The sequence below is a fragment of the Pinus tabuliformis genome, chromosome 2_1 (genome assembly GCF_031772625.1).
Source record: "Pinus tabuliformis cultivar Carrire ecotype Pingquan chromosome 2_1, CPIR1, whole genome shotgun sequence".
Taxonomy (NCBI): Eukaryota; Viridiplantae; Streptophyta; class Pinopsida; order Pinales; family Pinaceae; genus Pinus; species Pinus tabuliformis.
The window spans coordinates 606,040,631-606,056,343 of record NC_142299.1 but is presented as its reverse complement, the minus strand read 5'-3'; the positions used below and the strand labels follow the sequence as shown (position 1 = coordinate 606,056,343).

The window sequence follows — 15,713 nt, the reverse complement described above, 5'->3', positions numbered from 1 at the left end:
AAAGGTGCATCTAGAATTAGGATTGCTTCCTCATATCTCCGGATGTCCCTTTCAGAAGGTTCAAATTTGGCAACGAAACTCAAGCTCAAGCTCTATACCTTGCATTTGATACTTTAATAATATATTTTTGCAGTGTTTTCATTTTACCACATACAACTCTGTCAAACTTTGTTGGTTGAGAGTCAAATTTGTGTAGAGATTCATTTAGACACCCAAAACTAGGAATCACTTTGTTTATGGATCACATTCAGTATCAGAGCACATTACAAAACCATAAATGAAGTCTTGTGGGACAAATTGATGGTCTGGACAAGAAGCCACCATTATGTTTGCTAGAAAAAAAATCCCATTATACCAGAGTTGCCAGGTGGTAGGAGAATGGAAGGGGACAATGAAGCAAAAGGTAACTGACATATACAATTCAGATAACTGACATATACAATCTCCCCTCAGGGAATTCCTATGAAAAATCACCCGTTACTTCAAAATTTTAATCCCTTCATGGGAACAATATTGCAGCCTGTTCATTTAAGATAATCTTACAGGAACACAGTACTAGTCCGAAATGCAAAACATAATTGAATCAGGCTGAAGAAACCATACAAAGAAAGGCAGAGCATTTACACACAAATGATGGTGGCTTGTTGCATTATAATACGGTGGAGGTAAGCAACATTCCTCAGTTGCTCTCACATACTAAGACCTTGCCTGTTCACAGATTGTTATGAGTGGAATAAGATTTTCCTTAACACTGCGTTGTTATAAGACCAAACTCTCTAAATCTAAATATAACCAGTTATAATTTCTACAGATATGAATAGATGAGGAATAACTTTGTATCAAAATTGACAAGAAGTACCTAGCCTTGGCAACTGGCCAAAATTCTTTGCTTTACAATCTACAAAAGCATTGGGTAGCAACTGTTGAAAGCACTGCAAGAAAACGTTCCACTCTTCCTCACTCATTTGAGACAATTCAAAACCAACTGGATTCTCACTGCTATCTCGAGCATTCCTTGTCAACTCAGGGGAGCTATTGCCGTTTAAATTCTAGTACAAATTGGCACACGACTATTTATTGGAAATAACAAAGTCTCATTCTTTTAACTGCCTATGAAGGTCGAGCCTCTTCAAATACTATGTATCGAAATTTCTTGCTAAGATTTAGTAGAGAACGCTACTTGCACCTGGTCTGTGTTTTGGTGATATTCTTGATGAATTCCAGAACAAGCTTATGTTTGGTCATTGGTGGCTATGAATAATAAAAGAAATAGCGAGAATCACTGCTCAATTTTCATGCTCTTCGGTGTTGATTTCTAGACTTGGGAAGTGTGCACCATACAATAATGATGTGTTGTGTTGTCACTTTATTTGGCGGTTATTTAAATATAAACCCCTACTAGATCCGAACTCATTGTTAATGATGCATGCTTTACGTGCTCATTAGAATACATTGCTAGATCAAATGACTGTTGGGTAATTTGTATAGCTTCTTAGTCCTAAAAATACAAACCACATTTCTTGATGCTAATATTCGGTGGTTATCTTGAACTGAACTTGAGATTTTGAAAACATCATTGAAAGATATAGGTTCATTTCAGTAATTTCTACCCAATTTCGACACTTTACTTGATGAACCTGTAGACTTCATCTTTTCCATGTGACCGGCCCAAAAATAAATGATTGAGGGTTTTAAATTGTTCACCTTGTAATCCTTATTTTACTTATGTTGTAATCCTTATTTTACTTATGCTGAGACTTGCGAGGATACGACATAGAGTTCTCGATCTTATGCTCTTACTTCAAAACTAAGACAGGGCATAATACTCCTCTAATTTGTGTGAATGAGCTTGCAGCTCGAAATCTTGTAAACCATATGGATGTTATATAAACCTCGGGGAAATAAAAGTAGAACATTGTAACGGTTCCTGTGATGCAAAGGCATACTCTAGAGAGGAGAAAAGTCGTGACAATTTGTACCCAAAAAGGTCCACACTAATTGGTTCTTACTGTTTTCGGATCAAAGGCACGAGTCTCTTTGTTTGTGGAATTTGATACATCTTCCTCTAAATCAACGGCCTCATATAAAATATCTGGGCTTCCAATAGATTCTGATATCGGGTAGTGATCGTTAAAACTGTGGGCTGGGATTTCTCCATTAAAACACATTGAAGATGCATCAGAAATTCCAACCCGAGGTCTAATGGAAGACCTAGGAAGAGAAGGAGATACTTGTTTTTGACCGCTTGGCAATGCAAGTTTCAGGTTCAAGCACTCCTCTTGATCCATATGGAACTGAACAGAGGACTGCTCATCCTCTGCAGATTGATTTATACTCATAGTACTTACAACAGGAGAATGACAAGACCGTATAGCAGAGAGTTCAAAATCCGCATACAACTTGGCAAGCATACAAGGATATTACAGGACTGAACACAGGGATAGCGCATTATGATATGAGCAGTTGATCCCAGCGAACCTTACCTACCCAAATCTTGAGAGAATTATGTGGTCTAGACTCTAGAGTGAGCATTCAAATAAGAAAACCAGAGATTGAAGTGTGTAGGTAGTAGCTTTTGACAATAGAATCGACAATGCTGTTGAAGATAACTCGATGGGGGCGTGAAGCTGCTTGGCTCTGATCTGTGCCTGGCTTGCATCTGAGTAGTGATGGGTTTGCTCTCTTCTTCTGCTTAAATCCTTGAGAAAACATGAGCAATTGGAGTCTAGAACTAAAATTTAATGGCAACTGGTGTTTTTCTTTGGCAACGCTCTCACAATACCCTGCGTTCTCAGCTAGTTCTTTCTTCAGTTGCTCGCTCACAATACCCTGGACTCTAGAGTGCTTATGTTTAATTTCCAGAAACTAACAGTCCAGCTCAGAAACTAACAGTCCAGCGCAGCAGACTAACAGTCAACTGCGAATTAAACTCTCTGTATGTGTAATCAATTGCTAATTAAACTTGATTTACCCCACGGTTTGAAAAAATTAAATTTAATCTGAGTCTGAAAAAATAAATTTAACTGCAAGTCTATCCGGAAACGGCCAGAAGAAACTGCAAGTCTATCCGGAAACGGCCAGAAGAAACTGTTTTGTTTCGCGGGAAACCGTTTCTTGCCAGTGAAAATGAAAATGGCCGTTGCAGATGGCGTTTCTAGTATGGTCAGGTTTCTCCGAAGGTTTCTGCCAGAAACGGGGGACATCGTCCCGTTTCTGGTAACTAGGGTTCACTGTTGTAGAATGTCCAATGGACTTACAGTATGTCAGTAAATTGCCTTAGGATAAATCTTCCTGTGAATCAGTTATTAGTGGCGGGAATGATAGCCCACGTTGTGAGACATTGCTTGTCTTGTTTGGAGTAGGATTAGCTCAGTACTTGGGATACACATCCCTTTTTGAGCTTCCTACAAATGCCTCTGTCGTTGCCTGTCTCAAGCAATTTCAACAGAAGCTGGGCTCTCTAGGTCTGTTGCCAGACTTGGTGGCGATCTGTTTGGAGAATAGTTTGTTTGGGTTTGTGTTGAGCCCTCTCCTCTGCGTGGACATGCAAAGCAAGCAGGACTGTATTCGCAAAATGGGAACTACTAACCTCAACTCAGCCTACAAAGACAACCTCTCAGATATGGCTGCCTGTCAGCTATGCAAAGATAGTGGAGACCTCGTTCATAAGATTCTCGTGGACATGTACACAAATTTGACAAGTACTGCAACTAGTGAGAAATGTTTCTATTTCATGGTGTTGTATGCCGCTGGAGTGGTCAATGAATTTGGGCCCAAGAGCCCAAATACTGCTTAGTGTATTCTTCACATGCCCTTCATCCAAACCGCGTCTTAGCGCCCAGTTTTAGCCTACGGAATCCTTGACATTGTTGCAGCCCTCCTGATCTACGCTTTTGGGCTTCTCTACGGTTTGTGGGTGAGGAGGAGGAGTCATAAGGCTTTGTATAGGGGATTTGTGAAGCAGAATATTTTTTTTGGAAGTCTGCCATGAAACCCAACACTGGGGCAATGTGGTTCAACATTCAGGAGATCAAGATCGCCACCAATAATTTCAGAGGCGAAAATCTCATCGGCTAAGGGGGCTTCAGTACAACGTACAAAGGAACGCTTGATGACGGTTGACACATTGCAGTGAAGAGAATAAAAAACTGCACTCCGGAAGGGGATTATGAATTCGTGAACGAAGTCGAGATCATCAACAACACGAGGCACATGAATCTTTTGGTTTTGAGAGGTTGTTGCATAGCCAACGACGAAAGGGAAGGGCATCAACGGTTTATGATATACTATTACATGCCGAATGAGAGTCTAGATGACCATCTCTTTGGACAAAAGTCCATGGCCCAACCTTAGTGCAGGAATATCGTGATGGGGACTGCCAAAGGGTTGGCGTATCTCCACGATGGAATAGAGCTTGTGATTTATCACAGAGACATCAAGGCCACTAACATTCTATTAGATGATGATATGAATGCTCGTGTTGCCGATTTTGGTTTGGCAAGGATCATGACTAAAGAAGATACAGGAAAATCCCGTTTGATAACAAGGGTAGCAGGTACGCACAATTACTTGGCCCTCAAATACGCTCTCTACAACCAAAGCACAGATAAAAGTGATGTGTATAGCTGTGGGGTTCTGCTGTTGGAGATCATGAGCGGCAGAAAAGCTCTCGACACCACTGCAGAGTCGGCCTCCCATTATCTCATCACGGATTGGGCATGGGCACTGGTAAAAGAAGGACCGAATCAGGCAGAACCGGGTGGAGAGATTTTTTTGGTAGGTATTTTGTGCGCCCACGTTATGGTGGCGTTCAGAACTGGAATGGTGGAGGTCGTGAAGATGTTGGAGGGAGAAGCGGAGATCCCTGAAATTCCTAACAGGCCTTTGCCACTGATGCATCATGGAATATCTTTCCTTACCAACGAATGAAACAATTCCTTTGGAATTTCTGAGAGCATTTTTCTACTTCCTTCTAATGAAAGAAATGTGTACTTCTTGATAAGATTTTACGTAAAATGCAATTGAGATTATATATATAATTAATGCTAAATAATATTTTTTTCTAAATATTATACTACTAAACACACTAAAAGAATATACCTAAAAAAGACCACAATATAAAATAGAGAAACTATTTAAAACATTTAAAACATTTTTTTTCAATTGTTTTATATGATATACAAATAATCTTTGTTATTCTTATTATGAAGTACTTGATATTTTTATTTTTATTTTAACTTTTAATTTATTGATCTTTGGAGATTGAATATTTTATTATATATAAAATTAAAATATTTTCTTTTAACATTTCTTTTTATATATAGACATATATGAATTTGACATAGACATATGCCACATATATGAATTTGATATCCAATGCCCACTATATATAACACTCACTATGTTCCTTCCCCATCTCATCTCATCGGCAAGCGTTTAAGTTTAAGTTTAAACCATTCTGTGCATCTTTGTGGATTGTGATCGAATTCAGTTGTGTTTCTATGCATTATTCTTTGCCTGTGTTCCTTCCCCTCTTATCTCATTACACTATTGCAACTATGTAGAAACCATTCTGTGCATTTTCTTGGGCTGTGATCAAATTCAGTTCTCTTTCTAACCATTCGAAAAGATGGGTCACAACAATCATGAGCACCACCATCATAAGGAAATGGAAACCAAGAACGTTGCTTCCGGGATTCCTTACTCTGGCACAACGAGTACGTATAAGCTGAATGAATCAGCATACGAGAGGGCAAGGAAAGACGAGAAGCATCATAAGCGTATGGGACATTTGGGGGAAATGGGAGCAGCGGCTGCCGGAGCGTTTGCAATGGTACTGCATATATCCTTTACTCATTAATTCTAAATTTTCATATCCAAATGTGGAGTAACGTATATTTAGGTCCTCCACCATGTTAATCGTATTTGGTCAGATCGAGTCATGGAATATATATCCTTGTATCGTTTCTTGTATTTTGTACAGTCTTCATAAACCAGAATTGTTTCGATGATACGCCCAAAACAGAATCGTTTCGATGATTTTTATAATGTAAGAAAGTGAGTCTGTATATTAATGTAATTTGACATGTGTGCAGCATGAGAAGCACCAAGTAAAGAAGGATCCCGAACACGCAGAGAGACATAAGTTGCAAGAAAAGATTGCGGCCACAGTTGCAGTTGGAGCAGGGGGGTATGCCGTCCACGAACATCACAAGAGAGAGGAGTCGAAGAAGCAAGCAAAAGAAGCTCATGGAAAAAAACATCGCCACCATCTATTTTAGCCACCCACATGCACGGGCATCATGTATTCGTTTAAAATAATAAATCTATTCATGTCAGTCACATAATTTGTTCATTTGTTGGATGGTTCGTCCGCTAATCCAAATAAACATTGTACGGTGAATATTATATTGTTTGTTGGGAATTTCTGATAATTCCAGCACAAAAATGACTAAACAGAACAGAGGATAATGCTCTGTTTTTATCACAGGATCATAACACAGGCAAGCTAAAATTGTTTGGGAGAACAGAGTTTTCAACACACAAAAAAAACTTTGTATTCATTAATTAAAAAACTGCTGTTACAAAAATTTCTTCCTCCAACAGAGGGATTTCACAAACAAAATTGCTTCAGATGCCGTAAAAAAAAACTTCACTGTCTGCCTGAAAATTACTCTGTCTCTGCACTGCTGTGCATTTCAAAACAAAAACAATACTCTGTCTCCTCAAAAATATTAACACTGTTGTGTATGAAATTCTTCATTTTACATTCGCGCTATGCTGCGCTTCATTTCATTTTCAACAAAACGAACATTACATTCGCACTCTGCGTATTACACTGCTGTGAGTGTAAACCCCCCCCCTTTTTTTTAACTTCACACATACGCGCTGCTGTGCGTATTTCATTTCATTACATACTCCAGAACAAAAACAAAACATAGCATAACATATCTTTTGTTTGACTTGTGCCCTTAAACAAAACAAGTCCCGTGCATAAAAAAAATAATAAAATTAAAGTTTTTACCTACATTTACTGACCGAAATGAATTATATTAATTACATAACATGGCGGTAAATTAATTTCTCTTCCTTCACCTCCTTTTAGCCAACCTTGCATACGGTCTTGTCAATCATACGGAGGTCCAACAAAAAAACACGTGCAACTGCTCTCTTAACCGTAGATCTGCCCACATCAATCGGACAATTGGCAGCAATTCCCCGGAGGTCTCAATTGCACGGACTTTACGCACCGGGGAATGGTGGTTTTGCAACAGTGCTTGTGGCCACGTGTCAGCAGACCTGTATGCTCGCTGCCCTCCGGTCAAATACCAGCATTCGTGAAAGGCGGTGCGGGGAGGTACGTTGGTGGTTTTTTGCTGCACCGCAGTTGGAATTAATATTTCAACACTCCCCTTTAATTTCAACTGCTGGGTTATCAGTCATACCCAGACACTTCCTCAAAAACTCAAAACTTTTCTGCCCCAATGGTTTGGTCAGAATGTCTGCAACCTGCTCCTGATTTCTGCAGTGTTCTAAAACAATTTCTCCATTATTTACCAATTCCCTGATGTAATGAAACTTTGTGTAAATGTGTTTCGTTCTCTTATGAAACACAGAATTCTTGGATAATGCAATAGCTGAGCTATTGTCACAAAAAATCACAGTTCATTTTGCTTTTTATTGGCATAAACTTCTTAACATCCTTCTCATCCAAATTTCTTGACACGCTGCTGCTGTAGTTGCCACATATTCTGCCTCTGCTCTAGACAATGCTACAATAGGCTGTTTTTTAGAAGCCCATGAAATGGCTCCTAAACCCATGTGAAAAACATAACCGGATGTGCTTTTCTGATCATCTACACTTCCAGCCCAATCACTATCAGTGTATCCAATTAAATCTGAACATTCTGAAACAGTATATAAAATGCCAAACCTTTTAGTACCTTTAACATACCTTAGAATTATTTTTGTTGCCTGCCAATGTGCTTCTTTTGGCCTCTCCATGAATCTGGAAATTAAACTAACAGCATGCATTATATCCGGCCTAGTTGCAGTCAAATACATGAGGCTGCCAACTATACTCTTGTACAAACTATGATCAAAATCCTTGTTGTTGTCCTCTTTGCTGAGTTTTAATCCCATCACTGTGGGAGTGATTGTTGCTTTGCTCTCCTGCATATTAAATCTTTCCAACACTTCATTAACATATTTCGCTTGTGAGATAAAAATCCCATTTCCATTTTGTTCTACTTCTATTCCTAAGAAGTATCTCAGTAAACCCATGTCAGTCATTTCAAATTCTTCTTTCATCACTGTTTTGAAATTTTCAATAAGGTAATCATCATTACCTGTGAAAATAACATCATCAACATATAACACAACAATTAGTAATTTACCATCCTTTTCTTTGATGTAGAGGGTGGGTTCTCCCTCACACTTTTCAAATCCATTTTCCAGGAGATAGGAATCTATCCTACTGTACCACACTCTTGGTGCTTGCTTCAGCTCATAAAGAGCTTTCTTCAATCTGCACACTTTGTGCTCTTGACCTTTCTTTTCATAGCCTAGAGGTTGTTCAATGTAAACCTCTTCCATTAACATTCCATTTAGGAATGTTGACTTCACATCCATTTGGTAAAATTTCCACTTGTTTTGTGCTGCTATGGACAACACTGCTCTCACTGTTTCCATTCTAGCAACTGGTGCAAAAGTTTCTTCATAGTCTCTCCCATACTGCTGCTTATATCCTTTGACAACAAGTCTTGCCTTGTGTCTTTCTATTTTGCCTTCAGCATTACTCTTGGTCTTGTAGACCCATTTAACTCCAATGACTTCTTTTCCTTTTGGTAGTTCAACTAAATACCATGTCTTGTTTCTTTCTATGGCATTGATCTCCTCATCTATAGCTTCTATCCATTTCCTATCCTTAATTGCTTCTTCGAAATGAACAGGGTCATCAACATGACAATATAAAGCAAACAAAGAGTTCATACCTTCATTTGCTGCCTCTTGTTCGTAAATGTCACTTAAATTTCTGAATTTCTTACCTCTTTCATTTGGTTTACAAGTGCTTGAAGAAGCACTTGAATTTCGTCCTTGTGATGTGCTTGGAGAAGCACTTTCATTTCTCCTCAAGGGTGTCTCTTGCTACCTTTGTGTTGGTGCTGCTGTTTGGGGATGTATTTCAGCCATCTCCTCATCATCTTCATCATGTGACAAAGAGTTTTTAACATTCATTGTTTTCTCTATGCTTTCATACCAAGCTTCCTCCTCAATGAACTGAACATCTCTACTCACAATAAGCTTCTTGGTGGATGGGTTATACAACCTATAGGCTTTGGATTCCTCACTGTATCCAATGAAAATACATTTCTCCCCTTTGTTGTCCAACTTCTTCCTTAGCTGATATGGAATGTGTGCATAAGCCACACATCCAAAAACTTTCATGTGGGTGACTCCTTGCTTTGTCCCACTCCATGCTTCTTCCGGCACTCTGTTCATGACTACTTTTGTAGGGAATCTATTCAAAATGTACACTGCACAGTGTACAGCTTTAGCCCAATAATCATTTGGCAAATGCTTTGCCTTTAACATACTCCTTGCCATATCCATGATTGTCCTATTCTTCCTTTTAGCAACTCCATTTTGCTGCGGAGTGTACCTAGTGGTAAACTGCTTATGAATTCCATTTTCTCTACAAAAACGTAGAAATTCTTTGGAGATATACTCACCTCCTCTATCAGTTCTTACAAATTTGATATGCAGCCCACTTTGGTTTTCTACAAGTGCTTTGAAATTGCAAAATCTTTCAAACGCTTCACTTTTGTTTTTCAGGAAATAAACCCAAGTTTTTCTAGTAAAATCATCAATGAATGTTAGTATATAGTGGCTGCCTGCAAGTGATGGAGTTTGCATCGGTCCACATAAATCTGAGTGGACAATCTCTAAGGGTGCTTTTACCCTTATGCTTTTCCCAGATGGAAAACTTTCTCTGTGTTGTTTCCCCAAGATACAACCTTCACAAAGGCTGTCTGGTTTCTCTATCAATGGTAATCCTTTTACCATTCATTTTCTAGTCAACAAGTTAAGACCTCCAAAGTTGAGATGTCCAAATCTCAAGTGCCACAACCAATTTTCATCGTTTGGTTCGCTTTGGAAAGCCTCTTGTGTCACTGCTACTATTTCTTCTCCATTTTTTAAATCTGCTTTCATCCTGAGAGGGAACATCCTGTTCCTTGTCATTTTCACTTCAACAATACATCGTTTACTGGGTGTTTTATCCATGATGGTGCATACATCATTCACAAAGAAAACATTGTACCCATTTTGAACAAGCTGTCCAATACTTAAGAGGTTACATTTCATTCCAGGAACATAATAAACATCTGCTATGGTTTTCTTTTCACCTTTCTTTGTTAAGACATTTACTTCTCCTTTTCCCATAACAGAAACTTTATTATCAGTCCCTAGTGTGACTTGTGACTTCACACTCTGATCTAACATAGAAAACATGGCTATGTTTCCTATCATATGGTTACTGCAACCGGAGTCTAGAAACCATACATCTTTACTCTTTTCTTCAGCTATATTACAGGATAAAAACAAATTATCTTGGCTGATATTTTCTCTAGTGAAATTTACACTAGTTCTATTACTCATATCATGTTGCTTCTTCCTACAGTCATTTGCATAATGCCCATATTTTTTACAATAGTGACATTGGACATTGGGTTTATCATACCTTTGTCATTGAGCATGATTTTGTCCACTTTTTTGGCTGCTGCCTCTTCCTTGAGTATTTGCTGGACTGTTTCTTCCACCTCTGTTTTGGCTTCTGCCTCTTCCTCTCTTGTTTCCTCTGCCTTGACCTCTTCCTCTTCCAAAGAACATATGGGTCTTAAAGGCATGTCCTTGAGATGAGTTTTCATTTCTACTCAATCTCTGCTCATGTGTTATCAGTGATGCATGTAGTTCATCAACTGAGAAGTTTGTGAGATCCTTTGTCTCTTTTATGGTGGTGACAATCGCATCGAACCTTCAGGGTAGGATCATCAATAGTTTCTCCACAATTCTCCTTTCTTCAAGAATCTCTCCATGAGATCTTAACTGTGTGACCAGACCAATCACATGTGTGAAGAATGAGTCAATATTATCTGACTCCTTCATGCAGAGAGTCAAAATCTCTCCTCAACAACTGTAGTTTTGTTGTCTTCACTTTCTCCATGCCTTGATAGGATATCTTGAGAGTTTTCCATGCTTCTTTGGATCTCTTAGCTGCTGCTATCCTTGGAAACACACTCTCATGCACTGCTTGATACAAAAAGTAGAGGGCTTTAGAATCCTTCTTCTTATTGCTCTTCAACAAATCTTTCTCTGCCTGAGTTAAATTATTAAACTCATTTTCATATGCTGGTTCTTCAAAACCATTCTCAAAAAATTCCCATAAGTCTTCGGAAGCAAGCAAGGCTCTCATAGTTATTGCCCAATAGTCATAGTTTTTCCCATTAAATTGTGGGAGCTGAGTATTAAAGATACCCATGCTAGTGTTGGCTCCAGCCATTCTTGCACTCTTAACTATGCTTCAAAATACTTGACTGTGTATTTAAAATAATTGACTGTGAGGACAGTAACACAAAAAACTAACTTGAGAAATACCTTGGATTCTTTCTTGACTGAGTCTTTACTCTGCTGGAGAAATTGCTGCAGCAAGAAATCCTTCCTTCAGCTTCTTTGACACCTTCAAAGAGCTTGGACAAGCTCTGATACCATGTTGGGAATTTCTAATAATTCCAGAACAAAAATGACTGAACAGAACAGAGAATAATGCTCTGTTTTTATCACAGGATCTTAACACAGGGAAGCTAAAATTGTTTGGGAGAACAGAGCTTTCAACACACAAAAAAAACTTTGTATTCATTAATAAAACAACTACTGTTACAAAAATTTCTTCCTCCAACAGAGGGATTTCACAAACAGAACTGCTTTAGATGCAGTAAAAGAAAACTTCACTGTCTCCCTGAAAATTACTCTGTCTCTGCACTGCTGTGCATTTCAAAACAAAAACAATACTCTGTCTCCTCAAAAATATTAACACTGCTGTGTATGAAATTCTTCTTTTTACATTCGCGCTCTGCTGTGTTTCATTTCATTTTCAACAAAACGAACATTACATTCACACTCTGCGTATTACACTGCTGTGAGTGTAAAAACCCCTTCTTCTTTTTTAACTTCACACATACGCGCTGTTGTGCGTATTTCATTTCATTACATACTCCAGAACAAAAACAAAACATAACATAACATATCTTTTGTTTGACTTGTGCCCTAAAACAAAACAACTCCGGTGCATAGAAAAAATAATAAAATTAAAGTTTTTACCTACATTTACTAACCGAAATGAATTATATCAATTACATAACATGGCGTTAAATTAATTTCTCGTCCTTCACCTCGTTTTAGTCAACCTTGCATATGGTCTTGTCACTCATATGGAGGTCCAACAAAAAAACATGTGCAGCTGCTCTCTTAACCGTAGATCTGCCCACATCAATCAGACGGTTGGCGGCAATTCCCCGAAGGTCTCAATTGCACGGACTTTACACGCCGAGGAATGGTGGTTTTGTAACAGTGCTTGTGGCCACGTGTCAGCAGACCCGTATGCTCACTGCCCTCCGGTCAAATACCAGCATTAGTGAAAGGCGGTGCAGGGAGGTACGTTGGCGGTTTTCCGCTGCACCGCAGTTGGAATTAATATTTCAACATTGTTATGAAAATAGAATGTCTAGAGCTTATGATTCAACGCCATTTCTATTATTTGCAGAGTTATCTATGAAAACCACCTCCTTCATTTTTCTCGCTTTGGTCTTTCCTTTCCGGGCAACAATTTCGCATATTAATACAACCCGCATAAATATTTACTTGGTAATCTATTTTCGCAAGTTACAAATTCGAGTGTGAGATTTGATTAAGAGTGACAGCAAAAGCAATATTCAACTTTAAAACCAAAAAAATTGCGTACCAGCACATTTTTGTATTAGTATTTTGAAAGAAGGTTTCACGTCTCAAAAATAATTATGTTATTTTTGTATTATTTACAAAGTATAATATTAAATTAAAATGTATTTATATATCGTATTTTGATGCATATCATCACTTTAATGTTTACCCGTAATTTAATATGATTGGGGTAGTAAATTTATAATGGCCATTATATTTATAATGACATCACTAATACGAACCAACCTATGTCATCTCTATTACGAACCAACCTATATTTGAATATTAGCACGTGAGTATACTACCTAGTTAACTCCGATTTTTTTTTTTTTTGAATAACATCATGCTAACATCTCTCAACTCTAATATGATAGAGAAGTTTGACTATTCCTAATATATTTATATTATCGTAAATGGATTTTTTTGGACTGAAGAGAATATTGTCAACAATAAGGTATTATGATTTAATATTTTTTTATTTTTTTTAAAAATTGGTTATCTAGTTATTTTTCTATAAACTAGATAGTAATTAGGCGGATAGACCTTCCTATGCATCAATACAGTTGTCAACATTTTCAATTTCCTGTTGACATCTGGCATGGTTTTCTACCATTTTTGTCCTGCAAAAATTATATGCCTGTGGTCCACATAACCCTCATTACGTGGCACTGCATGTTTCTGGAACCTACATAAAATCTCATAGCGGCATAGAAGGATGTGTGTTTTAGCCAGTTGCAGAAAATATCCAGCTTTATCTCCCTCCGCATGGAACACCACCAAACAGCCAAGGAAACAGCAGCCGCTGTAGTTTTTGTCCGCTTGCGAAAATTAAATACCTGTGGTCCACGTAACCCTCATTATGTGGCGCCGCATGCTTCCGGAACTTACATAAAATCTCATAGCGGCATAGAAGGATGTGTGTTTTAGGCAGTTGCAGAAAATATCCAGCTTTATCTCCCTCCACATGGAACACCACCAAACAACCAAGGAAACAGCAGCCGCTGTAGATTTTATTCGTTTTCCATCTCTGCCATTCTAAATTGCATACTATACCGCAAACGCTTTTTACTATTTTATCCGTGTTCATAGTTTGCATACTAAATGCATACTACAGTCATATATGCTACATCAGTCACGGAAGCAGTCTGCCATTAGTGAAATCTTCTACAGTCATGTATTTCATCCCCATATTCTTGCACTCTTGCCCTTAGAGTTAATCGTTTTTTTGGTCTGCCCGTTGTTGTTGTTCTTCTTCTTCCCTGGCTATTGGCAATCACTGGTTAGTATTAAATTATCATTGTTCTTGTTCTTCTTGTGCCAGTTTTTGCATCTTAAATTTGAGCACGTTAAAATCCTTGAATTTTATAGCTGGGGTGTATATAGGTATTCACTCTTTAAGGCAATTTTGTATTCAATGTTAGGCTGCGGGATCTCCTCATATTTTGTGTTTGTGCTTTAATGTTTTTGCATCTTAAACTTGAGCAAGTTAAAATCCTCCATTAAATCCTCACTGTTTATCCCTTAAACATTAAGTCTCTCTCTTTCTATTAAATGTTTAAGCTCAGATCAAGTTCCACTCTACCTGCTAGAGTAATAGTTTTTAAAATTTAGGAACGATCCTTAGCACAATTTCTAAAACTTCACAAAACAATCTGAAGATAGAAATATACCGTTTCCTTCTATTGACATGTTTTCTTGACTAAATTCTGTTAGGGATTGAGATTTGTCATGGCTGGTTTGCTAATTAAAAAGTTTTCTTGATTAAATGTTGTAAGGGATTGAGATTTGTTGTGGCATATGGTCTATTAATTGACATGTTTTCTTGACTGATTGGGGTATTGACAATGTGTGTGGCTCATATGCATTAAAAAGCGCTTCTGCGTGAGTCCTTGATTGATCAACTCCTCATGTAAAGGAGTCTCTTTCTTCTATTTCTATATGTTATGAGATTCTTTATGTTTATATGTTATGAGATTCTTTATGTTTTTTGTCATGATTATCGAGTGTCACGAGATGATGACATACATCTATGCATTGTAGTCCTTCCCACTTTGTCTTGGATTGATCAACTCCTTATGTAAAGGAAAGGAGTCTCCTTGGATTGATAAGCTATGAGTCTCCTCGTTTTTTTCATGTTGACAATCCAGCAGTTGACAGACGGGATCCTCTAGAACGGTCTCCCCTGCATCTTTAAAACTTTAGAACTTCCATACCACAGTTAGCTTTAGCAAGAACATTTTTTCGTTATCGAAAAATTTTGTATCCTTGACTAATTAAACAAAAAAAAAGGCATTTTCACTTATCCAAAGGAATGCCAACATTTCAAGATGCATTAAAACCCTGCCAAACAAGACCCTCTGGATCTGCCATTGCCTCAGAAAATCCTTCTTCATGAATCAAACGACACAAATCATCATAGATAAAGTTGAATGCAACATCATATTTCTTAAGCATTTGAGCTACTGCCAACTGGAGCATACCCATCACAATTTGCTGGATTATAGAAGCCTGTTGTATGCTCTGCATCAATCAATTCCTGAAATTTGCAAGAGAAAATACATGATTACCATCATCAATAAAAATATGTGTATACCAACAAAGAAGGCATTGTGCATTTGATATTCCTATTGGCTGCTCCCTTGGTGCTCTGTGTGGTAATTATTCCATGAGAATTGGCTCCTTGCTTGGCCTTTGCAGAACTGTTGGTGCTTAATGAG

The 15,713-nt window shown here is 38.0% G+C and overlaps 2 protein-coding genes and 1 long non-coding RNA gene across 3 annotated transcripts; 2 read left to right on the top strand and 1 right to left on the bottom strand.

Moving 5' to 3' along the window:
- Nucleotides 1-488: 488 nt before the first annotated feature.
- LOC149201946 (uncharacterized) lies at nucleotides 489-971 on the bottom strand. Its single transcript, XR_016253485.1, has 2 exons — nucleotides 860-971; nucleotides 489-708 (listed from the first exon to the last, which is right to left on the bottom strand). It is a non-coding gene; the product is annotated as an uncharacterized LOC149201946 (long non-coding RNA).
- Nucleotides 972-3,132: 2,161 nt separating this feature from the next.
- Nucleotides 3,133-4,929, top strand: LOC149201945 (putative receptor-like protein kinase At1g11050). The gene is made up of 4 exons (XM_089401416.1): nucleotides 3,133-3,216; nucleotides 3,281-3,701; nucleotides 4,133-4,274; nucleotides 4,359-4,929. Exons 1-4 carry the CDS (start codon nucleotides 3,133-3,135, stop codon nucleotides 4,927-4,929), a joined length of 1,218 nt encoding a protein of 405 aa, XP_089257542.1.
- Nucleotides 4,930-5,517: 588 nt separating this feature from the next.
- On the top strand, nucleotides 5,518-6,384 carry LOC149201944 (abscisic stress-ripening protein 3-like). Its single transcript, XM_089399866.1, has 2 exons — nucleotides 5,518-5,833; nucleotides 6,096-6,384. Exons 1-2 carry the CDS (start codon nucleotides 5,630-5,632, stop codon nucleotides 6,279-6,281), a joined length of 390 nt encoding a protein of 129 aa, XP_089255992.1. The 5' UTR covers nucleotides 5,518-5,629; the 3' UTR covers nucleotides 6,282-6,384.
- Nucleotides 6,385-15,713: the final 9,329 nt, after the last annotated feature.